General features: G+C 47.4%; 1 protein-coding gene across 1 annotated transcript in view; it reads left to right on the top strand.

Moving 5' to 3' along the window:
* The window catches only part of LOC142295959 (calpain-2 catalytic subunit-like), a 108,298-nt gene that overhangs the window by 53,968 nt on the left and 36,898 nt on the right, over nucleotides 1-17,432 (top strand). The window contains exons 6-7 of the mRNA XM_075339098.1: nucleotides 7,577-7,642; nucleotides 7,738-7,823. Of these exons, the coding sequence (XP_075195213.1) occupies nucleotides 7,577-7,642; nucleotides 7,738-7,823 (152 nt within the window). The remainder of the gene's footprint in view (nucleotides 1-7,576; nucleotides 7,643-7,737; nucleotides 7,824-17,432) is intronic.

A 17,432-nucleotide genomic window follows, 5' to 3' on the forward strand; every position in this document is an offset into this window, starting at 1 on the left:
CCCAGCCTTCCCCAGGATGAGCCTCTCTCCTCCCAGCCTCCCACAGCATCAGCCTCCCCTTCCCAGCCTCCCCCAGCATCAGCCTTCCTCTCCCAGTCTCCCCCAGCATCAGCCTCCCCAAGCATCAGCCTCCACCAGCATCAGCCTCTCTCCTTCCAGCCTCCTCCAGCATCAGCCTCCCCAAGCATCAGCCTCCCTCGTCCCAGCCTCCCCCAGCATCAGCCTCCCCCTCCCAGCCTCCCCCAGCATCAGCCTCTCTCCTCCCAGCATCAGCCTCTCTCATCCCAGCATCAGCCTCTCTCCTCCCAGCCTCCCCCAGCATCAGCCTCCCCCAGCATCAGCCTCTCTTCTTCCAGCCTCCCCCAGCATCAGCCTCTCTCCTTCCAGCCTCCCCCAGCATCAGCCTCCCTCTCCCAGCCTTCCCCAGGATCAGCCTCTCTCCATCCAGCCTCCGTCCTCCCAGCCTTCCCCAGCATCAGCTTTCCCCTCCCAGCCTCCCTCAGCATCAGCCTTCCCCAGCATCAGCCTCTCTCCTCCCAGCCTCAGCCTCTCTCCCCCCAGCCTCCCCCAGCATCAGCCTCTCTCCTTCCAGCCTCCCTCAGCATCAGCCTCCCCTTCCCAGCCTTCCCCAGGATCAGCCTCTCTCCTCCCAGCCTCCTTCCTCCCAGCCTCCCCATCCCAGCCTCCTTCAGCATCAGCCTTCCCGTCTTCCCCATGATCAGCCTCTCTGCTCCCAGCCTCCTCCAGCACGCCGTGCTCCTCTGCCGACACTCACACACCCGATCGCATCCACTCACACACACCCGATCGCATCCACTCACACACACACGATCGCATCCACTCACACACACACGATCGCATCCACTCACACACACCCGATCGCATCCACTCACACACACCCGATCGCATCCACTCACACACACCCGATCGCATCCACTCACACACACCCGATCGCATCCACTCACACACACCCGATCGCATCCACTCACACACACCCGATCGCATCCACTCACACACACAGACACTGACGATATCGCACTTACGCGCTCATACTCACAACATCCGGAGATATCACATGCCTCTGGCCATGTGATCCTCCGTCAGGTCCTGGAAGGTCACAACAGCACAGTATCGAGGCTGAGAAGCAAGCGATATCCCAGGATGTTGTGAGTATGTGGATGCGATGTGAGGTGTGTGTGAGGTGTGTGTGAGGTGTGTGTGAGAGTGAGTGTGATCTGATGTGTGTGTATGTTTGTGTGTGTGCGTGTGGATCTTCCGCCGCAGCAGGCAGCAGGACCTTGATGCGCTTGTAACCATGCGAGCATGGTTACCAACGTATCCACACCACTCCCGTGCGAGCGGGGGCCGGGGGGGGGGAGGGAGTACAGTACTCACCTCCGTGACAGCCGTGTCAGTTCGGGAAATGCGCGGGGGAGGGAGGGGGCGGGGCCAGAGCTAGCGTGCATTGCGTGAGGGGGGCTGGGCGTGGCGTGGCCGAATTGCCAATACCTGCAGGGTGCCGGGGTGAGAGGCCAATCTGTGGGGGGGGCGGAGCCTGGGCGAGCGGCTGGCCAATCCGTGTGGGGGCGCAGCCTGGGCAAGCGGCCAATCCGTGTGGGGGGGCGGGGCCATGGCGAGCCCAGCGGCCAATCAGCTTTGTGTCACCGTAAGGACACAATTTCGGAGCATGACAGACAGACAGACAGACAGACAGAATAAGGCAATTATATATATAGATGTATACAGGCAAAAACATAAATTAAATGTTTTTGCCTGTTGTCCTGATGAAGAGAGCTGTGACTCCTGAAACACGTTGACCTTTGCATAAAAGAATAAAGACATAAATTTATAATACGTTCTGATGTGGTTATAGCGCGGCTGAACTCTCGTTTCTTCTACCACGTCCTCCAAAATTTGCTAGTGAAACATCTAAATATTTATTGGTACTTTAGATACAGTAGCCTGCTAAAACTTGCCTGTGAACCATCTACCCGAGGCCTCTGCCTTGTGCCAATCATTGCACTTGCTACCCATTTGGTATAGAGTACAATAGAAACTAATTTCCCCCATAAAGCTCTTCACAATTCTGCACTGCCCTGCATCTCCTCCTTCATCTCTGGCTATCACCCTACTCATTCTCTCCACAGTTCTGCACTGCCCTGCATCTCCTTCCTGAACTCTGTCTATCACCCTACTTGTATCCTCTGATCTGCATCTGATCTAAGGAGTACATTGCACGCTGCGACATCACTAGCTGATGCTAGAGATGTCGAGTGCGATAGTCCCCGCCCCCGTTGCAGATGCAATATCTTGTGATAGCTGCTGTAGCGAACATTATCGCTACGGCAGCTTCACACGCACGCACCTGGCCGGCGACACGCCTCCTTCCTAAGGGGGCGGGTCGTACGGCGTTACAGCGACGTCACACGGCAGGCGGCCAATAGAAGCGGAGGGGTGGAGATGAGCGGCACGTAAACATCCCGCCCACCTCCTTCCTTGCACATAGCCGGTGGAGGCAGGTAAGGAGATGTTCCTCGCTCCTGCGGCTTCATACACAGCGATTTGTGCTGCCGCAGGAACGAGGAACAACATCGTATCTCCTATTGGTGCGACATTATGAAAATGGCCGACGCTACACAGATCACCGATTTATGACGCTTTTGCGATCGTTTATCGGCGCATCTAGACTTTACACGTTGCAACGTCGTTACCGGCGCCGGATTTACCGGTGCCACTTTCAATTTGACCCCGACGATATCGCAGTGGCGATGTCGCAACATGCAAAGTACCCCTAACATCCTCCATAATCTAAACCTCTCACCTCCATCTCCAAGACTTCTCTTGAAAAATGCGAGGTTCTGGGATGCACTACCCCAGATGATCCGATGAATATCTAGCCGCCATATTTTTAAGCCTGCTTCAAAAACAGACCTAACACCTCAACTCACTAACCTATTTCTCCCCTGTTCCCTTCTTCTAAATGCTACCCCTTATTCATCTGTCTACACATCCTCCATGCACCTAGTAGCTCATGCTAACTGTACTTTGACAGGTACTGGCTGATGACCGGCTCATGCAGCTTTATATGTATACTTTTATCTATTTTAAAGATGGCTTGACCATAAATAACAAGCACATTCTACTTATTGTGTCCCCCTATTTTCTTAGAGATTGTAAGCTTGTGAGCAGGACCCTCACTTCTCCTGGAACTAGTGAACTATGTGTTACTTTTATTGTTTTTATTGTCTGAACATGCCGCTGCTTAATATGTTGGAGCTACATACATAAAATTAGTATTATTATATGTACTATATCGGGAACTCTATCCCAAACAAGACGTATGGATATGACGTGCCCACGGGGTCTTGGGGAGACACTCGTCACCGGGATGGTGTCGGTTTGGGATGTCATAGCGGCCTGGCCCGGTTCCATGACCCCAGCGGTTTCAATAAATATGGGGATGGGGAATTATGGGAGTTGTAGTTTTTGTGACGCCACCTGTGGTGTGCGGCCAGGTATTAGCCACCGCTGCGGGAGATCTTCTCCAGGGCGGATGACAACACAGCTCAGATGGTGTAGTTCTCCACAGGTAGAGCTAGGCCCCAGGGAGTATGTTTGGAGTAGTAGTCGCCGATGGCGCAGGGGCGCGATTATGGGACAACACAGAGGGTGCAGTTCAAGTTCTTTACTCACTTAAGTTACACCACCCTTGGAGTGCCATGCTCCGCTGTTATGGGCTCCAGCCGATCCTGGATAGTTCAGAGGTCAAGGCCGGTGTTTCCCTCTGTGTGTCCTTTCCAGTGGTCATCCCTCTACCCCAGCTCTTGGGCCGTGGAATGGGTCATGGGTGCCTGCTGCACTCCCAGCAAACCCTGGGATCCCCTTCTTCCTAAGAACCTGGGTCAAGCCTCCAGCTCCTGACCACGAGCCCCTTTCTGTGCAGTGGCTTCCAACGTCTCTTCCTGAGTCTCACCTGGCGCTGGCTGCGCCTTGAGCTAACTTTTGACTGACTTGTGTGTGAGATGGCTCCTCACTTCTGTGTCGCCCTGGGCAAGCCAGGGGACACAGATAACAACACCACTACACCCCACACTCCAGGTAGGCACACCTGCTAACCAGAAATCCTTGTTGCCTCCCTCCAGGAGTCTGTGATGCACACCAGGGGGTGGGCCAGGCGGTTGGCTCCGCCCACCAAGGAGCTCACAACTCTGGAGGCAGGAAGTTACCAGGCAGATTAGCCCAGGCAGGGCTTGAGTAAAGAAGCAGATTAGCTCAGGAGGAGCTTGAGTGAACATCGAGTTAGCCCCGGGCAGGGGAAGAGTGCAGTCTAGCTGAGGGCTAGAGTAAACAACAAGAAGTGAAAGTGAAGGAAAGGAAAGTGGAAAAGGAGGAAAGCAAGAAGTGGTGACAGAGCAGAGAGAAGGAGAAGCCTGAGAGCCCAGCTGTGTGTAGGGCTAGAACAGCAAGGTCAGCGACGGCGGTGACTGTCCGGAGGGGGACCGTTTGGAAGTTCCTGTAAGGACCCCGTTGGCTGTGTGCCCGGTGGTCTGGAGCAGTGTTCCGAAGGACAGTCAGCACCAGGGCAGGGGCCTCTCGGACCCCGGCAAGGCTAGGAGTCGCCCAATTTGCCGAATCCGTCAGTGAAGGGGACGCAGATCCCCCAGCAACAAAGTCCCGATTGACGGCAACAGCCCGACCATTACCGGGGAGACACCGCCACCGCCAAGGCACCAGTTTCCCCAGGGCCAGCGCCTGCGGGCAAAGTGTAGAGCTCCTCCGGCCCAGATTGCAGTCGGGGAGCGGGTAACCGGAGGGAATCCACCGCTACCATCAGTCAAACAGGTGCAAGGAAGAGAGACGTCACCGTCACCCACCGGGAGTGCAGGTGCAACCGTCTGTGGGACCGTCCTACCAGCCGTTGGTTTACCGTACAAACTGTGTCCGTGTCTCAGGCTGAGTGAGTACCACAGTGCCGCAAGGCATAGCGCTGCCCCCGCGTCCCTGCGCCCTCCAGGCCCTACACTTCACATCTCTTCACCGGGCCCCGGGATCACCAACCCCTACCCACGGAGGGGCAACACAACACCTGGCTGCTCCCATCACCATCCCCGGGACCCCCACACTGAGCAGCGGTGGTGCCATCACCACAACCGTGGGTGGCGTCACGAACTATAATCCCAACAAACACCCCCCCCCCTTTCACTCACGGGCGAGGAGCGTCGCTCGAGACACCCCGGGATCCGGCCCGCAGCTCGAGCCACCAGGAGCAACTGCCGGACCCGAGCAGAAGGGGTGAGCGCGGTGTGCTGACACCCTCCTCCCCGCCCGCGACACTTCCCCTACATGTGCCCTGCCTCCCAGGTTGCTGAACTAGTGGGCAAGAGGTCCCATACCTCATGATTGCCACCCCTAGCACCTACCCTGGCCCAGTCCCAGTGACAGAGTTCCCAGGTTGTGTGTTGGATGTGCTGTGGTGGTTTACCGGTGATGATATCTTCCATATCCGAGATGAATACTGCACGTCGGGTGAGGTGCAGTACCCTGTGGCGCCTGAAGCCGCAGGGGCGCCACAGATGCGACTAAGGTCGTGAATGAGATTAAGAGTAACCATTGCTATGATTTTTATTTCATAAATGAATAATACACATGACAATAAAAACTTTGTAATATATTTTATCAGACAAATCTTCTTCTTTCTCCTCTTGGGCTGATCCTTAATTTTCAAAATTATTTTCAAACTTTTGAGGTAAACTCTGTATTCAAAGAAGACAGATTTTTACAATAGTGAGATAGGAGATTGGAGTGCTACTGATAATATTATATACAGAGGGATAAGAGGAAGGAGGAGATCAGCTCCTCTAGCTCCTCCCTCTGCCTCTAGCTCCTCCCTCTCCTATTTTCATAGAATTTTATCAGCACCAACTTCCATCTCCTATCTCAGTAATGCAAAAGTCCTCACTGAATACAGATTTAACCTGAAAATTGAGAATTTTGAAAATGAATGATCATTCCTGGCACAGAAACAATCAGATTTCTCTTAGAGTTTTCGAAGTTTATTTTTATATGTACTATTATTTATAAAAATAAAAATTAAAAGAACATGTGAAACTAAGGATAAGAAGCACAGATAGGGTCTTACCAGGTAGGGCAAAGATCAATACAAGGTAAAGGAACTCACCTATTAGGGTTGTGCCAGTCACAACCCCTACATAAGAATTCAGAGATGGCGTCTGCCGCTGCCTCGAGATGGTCGTGATATAAGAGTAGAGAAGGAAACGGGAGTATGCCGCGCTGTCACCAGAAAGTACAGATGGTTATTTCAATTTCATTTTATTCAGGTCAACGCGTTTCAGAGAGCTACAGTCTCCTTTCAGATATTGTAGACCGCTATTAAATCTCCTCTAAAAGAAGGCTGAGAGGAGATTTAATAGCGATCTAAAAATATCTGAAAGGTAGTCAGTGTGTAGAGGGAACCACCCTATTCTCATTAGCACAAGGAAGTACAAGAACTAATGGGAGGAAACTAAAAGGAAGGAAATTCAGATTAGATATTAGGAAAAACTTTCTGACAGTGAGGGCAGTCAGAGAGTGGAACAGGCAACTAAAAGAGGCAGTGAGGGCAGTCAGAGTGTGCATCAGGCGACCACAGGAGGTAGTGAGCTCTCCTCCAATGGAAATCTTGTAATTATTGTAATTATCACTTTCCAGTGCACAGTGAATGCAACCACAGTCTTCATATTAGCATTATTTGCTGTAGAAATGTATAACCTTTATAATCTTATTGATTAATTATGGTTTACCAATGTGTCAGTAAAAAATATTGTTACGTAGGCAACCCTAAAGGGTGCTTTACACACTACGATATTGGTAACGATATATCGTCGGCGTCACGTCATTAGTGACGCACATCCGGCACCGTTACCAACATCGCAGCATGTGACACCAATGAGCGATGATCAACGAGCACAAAAATGTGAAAAATCGTTGCTCGTTAACACGTTCCTCATTTCCTAAATATCGTTGCTGCTGTCAGTACGATGTTGTTCATTGCTCCTGCGGCATCACACATCGCTATGTGTGACACCGCGGGAGCGACGAACATCTCCTTACCTGCCTCCACCGGCAATGAGGAAGGAAGGTGGTGGGCGGGATGTTACGTCCCGCTCATCTCCGCCCCTCCGCTTCTATTGGGCGGCTGCTGTGTGACATCGCTGTGATGCCGCACTAACCGCCCCCTTAGAAAGGAAGCGGTTCGCCGGCCAGAGCGACGTTGCAGGGCAGGTAAGTCCGTGTGACGGGGGTAAGCGAGGTTGTGCGGCGCAGCGATTTGCCCGTGCCGCACAACCGATGGGGGCGGGTAGGATCGCTTGCAATCTCGCTAGCGAGATCGCAGTGTGTAAAGCCCGCTTAACTGCATTTTGTTTCATACAATCCATATAATGTTCTGATCCAGGTAATCAGTTGATTGGGGAAGCTGATCTTGATGATCACCACAATGTATTGGACCAAAGTAAAGAAAATGTTGTAATAAGTCATCCAAACAAAGATGCTCAATCATATCAACTTTTCTCTACAGACGGCTCCTGATTTCAGTGCAAGTATCACTAGAAGTCATCTATACTCCGTCATCAGAGTGGAGGAGGTAAGGAAACTACAACACACACTTCACTTTAGCCCATGGAAATTATAATCCCACCGTTTTATTTTCACTAATACATTGTGATATTTTCTTTGAAGGTCACTTATGGTGAAAATAAAGAACAACTCATCAAAATCAGGAATCCCTATGGTAATGAAGAATGGACCGGAAAATGGAATGATAAGTATGATCTAGATTTCTTGAAATATCATTCATATGTAGATATTCTTACTACAGCTGGCAATAGGCACAGCAAACCGGTCACTCGTTCACCACCACTAGTGTGCATGATGTTTAGCCTTAAGGCCCCGTTACACGCAGTGATATTGTTAACAATATCACTAGCGAGCGTACCCGCCCCCGTCTTCTGTGCTTCACGGGCAAATCGTTGCCCGTTGTGCACAAAATCGTTTGGAGCCGTCACACGGATTTAGCTGCTTAGCGACGTCGCTGTTTCCGGCAAACCGCCTCCTTTCTAAGGGGGGTGGTTCGTGCGGCGTCACAGCGGCGTCACTAAGCGGCCGCCCAATAGAAGTGGAGGGGCGGGGATGAGCGGCCATAACATCCCACCCACCGCCTGTCTTGCTAAATTCTACTAAAAAGGGGGCTGAAAGCCCGTACTTACGAAGCGCTCACTGATATCCTAATCAGGCACGAATACTAATATTCTTTATAGCAAGATACTATTTATTTCAATAGCACATGAATAGTTAATGGTACATAGGCATTTAGAACTATAGTCATAGAATCTTATACAATAACAGAAATATGCATCAACATTACCGTTTGTTGTAGCAATCCTTTCACATCGGAGGGAACTCGATTTAATGATAAGGAAACAACATGGCATCTTGCATCACAGGAGCAGTGCGTACACTTCAATGTCCTGGAAGGTTTCCCTTAACATTAAGCGAGTCCGGTGTAATTTTATAGGAAAACTTTGTAGGTTGTGTTTAAATGGTCACCAGCATGTGACAGCTGAGTCATGTTCATGTAACTTGACCACAAACTGCTGTGGGCACCAGCAGCTTCCTGCACATTTACTTGTACATCCTGCCAGTTGACAACTGACCGACCACAGTTGACCATAGTGTTAGTGAAATATTGCAATGAGCCGTACATTTCATATGCAAGCTTCCTTAAACCTGTCTTTAAGCCAACCACAAGTTTCCGGTAAGTGGAACTGTAAATGTGACTTCCTCATTATCTTAAAATCTATTTGACATGTATTCTTTGGTCATCATATTGGCTATCCAGAGGACATCTCTTTGATACTGAATTATTGATAGGTCAAATAATATCTGGGATCACTCCTATCTTTTGATTATGGTCCCTATCTAATCACACATTCTTTCAGTCATATCACATTGGTATCACAATCGGTCCTTGATCCCAGGGATTATTTTCCATCATCAGTATTCCACTAGAAGAAGATCACTCGAAATATACCATACCATGACCAAGAAATATTGTTTGCCACAAATTTTGTTTTCTTGGTTTGTTTAGATAAACGTTGAATCACAAATATAATCACTTTCACTACTTTGTACAGTATATTAAAACTAAAAGTAATATTATCTGAAAAGCTCCCTTGAATATCATGTGTTTTGGCATTTGCTCGATATTCAAAGGAATCATTACACATTACATTTCCCGATATGTTACTACAAGTTTCACTAGTCCCATTTATGAACATATTGGCATAAGACCATAACATATCATGAATTGTCCTTTCCACTAAGCTGGGTTTAAAAGCATCTACAGTATTTATAGCTGTCCCAAAACTTATTTTTATATTCCCCATAGGGATGAATCCCAGGTTAGTCAGTCCAGTCTTATATCTTAGTACCCAAATTCCTCCCTTAAAAGCCAGATATTGCAAATTGGTGACTGTTGCATTCAAATTGCCTTGCCACCATGGAAGATTGATCCATCCCACTATGGAAATGGGTACTGTAGTATTCTATAGACGAACACTTCGAGTGTCTTTATCAGCAAGATGATCAGAACAACTTTTCTACTTTAAGATTTCCTCCATCGATACCAGGACATCCAGATAAGGGATACTGGTGGCTGTAATCGAAGAATGTGTACAGATCCAGCAATCTGTGTGTTGAAAATGTGATGGTGCATCAGAAATTCATTCGCCATAGGTTCCTCCTGATGTAGACTTGTCCATCCAACGACCAAAGAGGCAAACATCAAACAGAGGAATTTCTCCATCTCATCACTATCGAGCTCTTCCCAGTAACCGATACCATGGATTCCGCTTATTAACAACACTTTCTGCAAATAAAGATACACTATTATTCTCGTAAATAACATTTTTCTTGTGGGACATATTCCCACTTCCCCACTCCTGGTCTCATCAGGAAAGTACGATCTTTTCCGACCGCTATTACCGCTGTCTCTGAGGGCGGTCCTTGGAGGTTTTGAATCCATATTTTTGCTCCTACATTTGTAATATTAGAGGATCCAAAACCTTTAGTACCCCATATTGTTAATTCTGCCGGGGCAGTTTCTTCTCTTATTTCAGACAAGTTTATTGGGATTATCAACATCTGAGCAACCCTCTGGTGTTTCACCAAAATCAAAGGTTCATTTCCCAAATTTAGCATCAGTACCTTGATTTCTCCCTGATTATCTGCCTCTATTACCCCTCCCACCACTATGGCTCCTTTTAACACTAAACTAGAACGAGTGGCTATTTGACCACAATGATCCTTTGGTATCTGGCAACCCAATCCTGTTGAAATTGGTTTTACCTTACCTGGGGGTACCACGACAGTTTCCAATGTACTGAGGTCTAAACCTGCTGAATAAGGTGTCGCTCTTTCTGGTGTGCCCAAACAGCTGTACCTTGCCTTGTCAACTGTTGGACTGATTTGTCTGATGGCTGCTGCTTTATCTGCTTCTGAATTAAACAAACGTTCAAGTGAGTTAGTAGGGACATGAGCATCGACATGAAATACAGTGGTCTTGGTAGATTGAATAATCCCTTCAATGTCTTGCCACACTTCCCTGACCATCTCAAACACATTTTGCTGTTCCTCTCCCCAGTGGAAGTCATATTTTTTCCTCGTTACTTTGTACAAATGAGCCAACATTTGTCCCAAATGAGGGATATGTTGTCTCCAAAAATCAAACAATCCAATATAAGACTGAGTCTCCTGTTTGGATTTAGGGACCAGAAAATTAATAATTTTCTGTCTGGCATTGGGCAAGATCTCTCTGTGCCCCTTGTTCCACTGAATCCCTAGACATGTTACCACCTGAGACGGTCCTTGAACCTTGGCATCATTGATTTCCCATCCTTTACTCCTCATATGAGCAACCAGTTTTGTCAATTGATCTTTCACACTTTGCTCATCTTGTCCTTGTATCATTATATCATTGATATAATGTGAGATCTGCATTTCCTTATGACAAGACATAACCCCAAAGGAGAATTTTCCTTTGGTTAGATTAAGAGTCATCCATTTTAGGATATCAATTCCCAAAATATATTCTGGTATAGGTACTACCAGTACCGTATACTCCTTGATAGGTAAATTACCTATCTTCAAAGCTACCTGTGTCTGAACCCCGGTGATCACTTGACCACCTAGTCCAGCAATTTTTACCGAGGTCCTTTAATTGTTTCTGGGTTTCCATGAATTAAAGTAGCCTCCGCCCCCGTGTCAATCAAAGCTGGGACTCTTTGAACATTTCCCCCTTTCCAATGTATGCTAAGATTGACGTAGGGACGTTCGTCCCTTTTTATCAATAGGGGGGCTTGGCTGGCTACCTATGGTAAATCACTTCCTTCTGAACTTTCATTTACACAGACTTCAGTCTGTGCATTAACCCTTCCTTCCGTCACCTTTGTGGCCACGGCTGCAGCCAGTTCTTCCCATGGATAAACTGACTGAAAATCTTCCCAAGACACATTCTTTGGGGGTTTTTCCCCTTTTCCCTCTGATTTCTTTACCTTGGGGGTTTTTGAACCCCCTTCCACATTTGTAGTGGTCACTTTCTTTGTGGATAGAACTTTCTGTTTGTACAACTTCCATAATTCTCCTGTCTCCTTTCCATCAATCCTTTCCTTATTGATCCCGGCTTTAAGCAAAGCCTGGAACATGTCTTTGCGAGACACTCGTGGGGCCTTCCCTACTGATTTCTCTTTCCAATCAGGATTGTTTGGCTTACTGTTACCAACATGGCCTCCAGGGGACGGTTTATCCCACTGTCCCATATCCTGTAACTCCCTCATCCTCCCTAGAACTACACCGATTGATTCTCCAGTCAGCGCTACAGTTAAGGTTAAAATAACTGTTTTGTATGCTGGAGGAGCATGTTTAACCAGCCTATTTCTTATGCTGGCTGTCAATGGGTACTGGAGATAATCATCATCCATTCCCAAAAGAGGAAGAGCATTCGTCATGGCTTCTTCCTTCAGCCTTTCCATACCATCTTTTAAGGTATACCAAGGTTTATCATTGATAGGAAAGTCTGCTTCTGCTGGATATTTGTCCAGAAAAGCATGGGCTAAGATCATGATTAAGTTTTGAGTACCATGCTCATTATGATCAACAAAATAATTTTTTATTGATCTCTGAATTTCTGGGTCACGAGACATGGTGACAAATTTTGCCACGTCTCCGGCGTCAAAGTGCACACCACCTCCTCCGAGATCGTGCACCCTGACCAACCGGGGAATTTCTCCTTCTCCTGGTTTTTGTCTAAACTGTGTTAAAATGCTATTAACTTCTCCCTGAGAGTAATCTTCAATAGTTGCTCGATTTTTTACATGAGGAATCGTTCTCTCATTTATGATGGCATTACCATCTTCGTCATATTGCAGATTCCCCTGACCATCCCGGACATGTTCCCGGATGATCTCATTTTCTGTCCTCTCTAGGCGCCTCCTTACTGGGTTAGCCTGAATCTTCCCTTTATTGTAATCCTCCTCATCAGATGATGAAGATGAATCCCACACATCCCCATCCCAAGTATCGGGATCCCAGTTTATAGAAGCTGGGACGATACTTTTAGGTACTTTGGTTTTATTTACTTTTCCTCTTCTTTTCTTGTACTTATTTTGAGCAATTTGGATTTTATTTACCTTTCCTCTTCTTTTCTTGTACTTATTTTGAGCAATTTTTATGGCAGCTTTTTGTGCCACATTCTGATAATGTTCCAATTTATCCTTCAACAGTCTGGTATTACATTCGAGAACTGTTTTCAGGCCATCTAATTCTATCATCTTTTGTTCCATCTGGGAACTTTTCTTCTGCATCTTTAGATTACGCTCATGCATTACACTATATGCACTTGCCAAAATCCAGATGCGCCATCCTAAAGACACTACATCACCTGCTTTCACAGGGGCACCACTGAGTACATTCACAACATCAGTAGCTTCACTACCCTTAAGCTTATCCTGCCATTGTTCTGCCAATCCACAAGATACTACATCACCTGCTTTCACAGGGGCACCACTGAGTACATTCACAACATCAGTAGCTTCACTACCCTTAAGCTTATCCTGCCATTGTTCTGCCAATCCACAAGACACTACATCACCTGTTTTCACAGGGTCACTACTGAGTACATTCACAACATCAGTAACTTCACAACCCTTGAGCTTGTCCTGCCATTGTTCTACCAATCCACAAGAAACTACATCACCTGTTTTCACAGGGGTACTACTGAGTACATTCACAACATCAGTAGCTTCACAACCCTTGAGCTTGTCCTGCCATTGTTCTACCAATCCACAAGACACTACATCACCTGTTTTCACAGGGGCACTACTGAGTACATTCACAACATCAGTAGCTTCACAACCCTTGAGCTTATTCTGCCATTGTTCTGCCAATCCACAATTTACCAATTCATGTGCTATAAAATTGTAGGGAGCCTCAGTCCAGCTGGGGATCTCCACAACAACCTCCTTAACATTATCCTTACGTTTTCTGAACATTTTGACACTATGCAAAAAGATTGAAAAAATATATCTGGAAATTTGCCAAATATGTTTTTCATTTCTAAATTACAAAAATTAGTTTAATTACTTCTTATAGAAGTAATCCTGCCGACTACGCCAATTTATGTCTTGCTAAATTCTACTAAAAAGGGGGCTGAAAGCCCGTACTTACGAAGCGCTCACTGATATCCTAATCAGGCACGAATACTAATATTCTTTATAGCAAGATACTATTTATTTCAATAGCACATGAATAGTTAATGGTACATAGGCATTTAGAACTATAGTCATAGAATCTTATACAATAACAGAAATATGCATCAACATTACCGTTTGTTGTAGCAATCCTTTCACATCGGAGGGAACTCGATTTAATGATAAGGAAACAACATGGCATCTTGCATCACAGGAGCAGTGCGTACACTTCAATGTCCTGGAAGGTTTCCCTTAACATTAAGCGAGTCCGGTGTAATTTTATAGGAAAACTTTGTAGGTTGTGTTTAAATGGTCACCAGCATGTGACAGCTGAGTCATGTTCATGTAACTTGACCACAAACTGCTGTGGGCACCAGCAGCTTCCTGCACATTTACTTGTACATCCTGCCAGTTGACAACTGACCGACCACAGTTGACCATAGTGTTAGTGAAATATTGCAATGAGCCGTAAATTTCATATGCAAGCTTCCTTAAACCTGTCTTTAAGCCAACCACAAGTTTCCGGTAAGTGGAACTGTAAATGTGACTTCCTCATTATCTTAAAATCTATTTGACATGTATTCTTTGGTCATCATATTGGCTATCCAGAGGACATCTCTTTGATACTGAATTATTGATAGGTCAAATAATATCTGGGATCACTCCTATCTTTTGATTATGATGCCTATCTAATCACACATTCTTTCAGTCATATCACATTGGTATCACACCGCCTTCCTTCCTCATTGCCGGCGGCCGCATGTAAGATGTAGTTCGTCGTTCCCGAGGTGTCACACGTAGCGATGTGTGCTGCCTCGGGAACGACAAACAACCTGCGTCTTCAACAATCAACGATTTTATGAAAATGAATGACGTGTCAACGATCAACGATAAGGTGAGTATTTTTGATCGTTAATGGCTGTTCGTTGGTGTCATACGCAACGACGTCGCTAACTATGCCGGATGTGCATCACGGAATCCGTGACCCCGGCAATATATCGTTAGATATGTCAGTGCGTGTAACGGGGCCTTTATGCATCATTGTTGGTCCATGTCTAGAGATGGGCTAACTCGCAAATTTTTGGGTTTGGCAGTTCCAGCCAGACTTCAAAAAAAATTTTGAGTGGGATCGGTATTGAACCTGAACATCTGCCCAGATGCCGAACCCCATATAAGTCTAAGAGGACTCGAACATTGTGCTGTAAAATGCTGGTAGAAAGGGCTAGAGAGATTATAGCGCGGCTGTAACTCTACTTTCAAGTCTGCTCATTAACCTTCGTAAATATTCACTGCTTCCCCCGCCCACCGTCAGTCCCGGCATCTGTGATTGGTTGCAGTCAGACCACGCCCCAACCCTGTGTGGTCTGACTTGTGCGCGTGTCCAGAAGCTCGGTGATGAGGCGCGCTGCTGGCTCTGTAGTAGTCCCCTTCTTGCTGCGCAAAATCCATGTTCTAGGAGCAGAGGACTAACCCAGAATCGGACAGTATGGTGGCGGGAATGAGGTTCTTATTCTGTGTCTACAGTGCGGAGCTCAACAGGGCATATCTGTCGTCAACGAGAGCCGCGCATTTGCCTCTGACCGAGATTCATTTTGGCTACCAAGTTGGATGAGACCTTTAAGGAGGAAGAACCCAAAAACATAATGAGTTCAATGTATGGTAGTTGAGGAGACCCAATGAAGTAAGGGTGCTGCTGATCTAGGGACATGGGAATATGGAATCAGCTATTAGAGTGTCCCTTGTCAGTTATTGATGACCTCACCACAGGTCGTCCTGCTATGTCGACTGTATCATACTTATGCTAATTCTAACAGAGGGAGGGGATAACTATGAATTCCCCCCAGATATTATCTGCTCCTTAGCTGCTGTCACTCAACAAGCTGCTAATTTCTAAACTTTACTTTCTTGGATTTCAAAACCTATACATCCGAGCTGACCACTACAGGTATGTATAGAATCAGACTGATAGTGCCAGTATAGCACTGGCTATAGGTTATATATGAAAATCCTGGTGATTGGAGCTCTTTAACAATAATACAATATAATAATGCGATCAATGTCTTCAGTGGATTGTCCCTCTTATTTTGATACACAACCAAGAAAAGCACACGGCTGGGGGATGCAGCTATGGCACCCCTGAGTATATCAGGGTGCCACAGGGAACTGCTTCCAGTCACCCAGGGTGCAGGGCCTACCCCCCATGGTTCTAGGTTCCTAAGAAACCGGTGTTACTACCATTAGCATGACCTAATCCCAATTAACACTTAACATCATGACCTGTCAGACACACCAGTGGGTTGGTCAAGCTGGAATAGGGCCACCCACCTAGGAGTCGGGCAGACTGGTGGGAGGGAAGTGAGTCAGTTGAGTCTAGGAGAGTCAAGTGAGAGCCCTCAAGGAGTGAGGTGTGGGAGTAGTAGCTCCCGGGGAGCTAGACTGAGGTTGGGTCGCAGACGGTGGTTCGGGACCAGAGGAGTTGGGGACCGGTGGCAGTGACATTGGAAGAGGGTGCAACGGACATGGTCTAGGAGGACTGTCGGCACCAGCAAGCCCAAAAGAAACTGACCGGTACCGAGCACGACGGGGTACAGGACCCCAGGTCAGGAACAGATTCAACGTCCTGATAATTAACCTGGGAGGGAGATTATCTTCACGAACATCCCTAAGAGCCCAGAGATTGAAGGCATCAGCACAGTGTGGGGGATAGGGTTTTCCAGTAAAGCAGCCCACTGAAATCCCAAGTGCCAGCCATCAAGAGCACAGCTACACTACACATAGTGAGCGATGCCTCAATAGCTTCAAGCCAAGGGACCACAAACAGACAAATTGTGCACGAAGGTGGGCTCCAGATTACCAAGTGACACCGGTGGGAGTGGACACCTGGACGGGCTCCCCGCAGTGACTGTGATGCACAGAGAATTTGGTTTACTTGTAGCGTGTGTGTCTCCTTTGTAATCCTCATCCTGCACCACGACTTCCCACAGTGAGTACTCTGATCTCCCTGCACTCTGCTCTCCAAAATAACCACCAAACATCCTGAGCTTGGTGCTTTCCCTACCTGTGGAGGGACTAATATCTGGCTGCTTAAGTCCATCTGCCCCGGTACTCCTTACAGCAGCGGCGGTACTCCCATTACCGCAACCCACAGGTGGCGTCACGAACTTCTCCCCTGTAAATAATCACCTTTTAAGGATTGGAGTGTTTGCTGAGCCCGGGTCCGGACCCCTCGAACCACGACCACCCCGGATCCGAGCACCCCGCTCTGCGTCCGAGCACCCCGGTGTGCGCCAGGGGCGGCACACAGCCTCTAGCAGTATGCTTTATCTGTGCTGGGTATAATAATCTGGGTAGGCCCCACGCCAATTTGTTTTGTTTTTTTTTACACCAGTCTTAATATGCACACAATGTCTGTGATTAAAAGAAGTCAGACACGCTATCACGCAGGAAGGGGGCACGGTCTGTCTGCAACCAATCAGAGATTCCCAGGACTGCTGGTGGGTGGGGGAAGCAGTGAATATGTATGAAGGTTAATGAGCGGCCCCAGAAGTAGTGCTACAGCCGCGCAGGAAACTCGGTAAGTACTGTATAACACGCTTGCTCCAATCCCCCTATCCATTCTGCCACCATTTT

This window comes from Anomaloglossus baeobatrachus, chromosome 3, assembly GCF_048569485.1.
Source record: "Anomaloglossus baeobatrachus isolate aAnoBae1 chromosome 3, aAnoBae1.hap1, whole genome shotgun sequence".
Lineage (NCBI taxonomy): Eukaryota > Metazoa > Chordata > Amphibia > Anura > Aromobatidae > Anomaloglossus > Anomaloglossus baeobatrachus.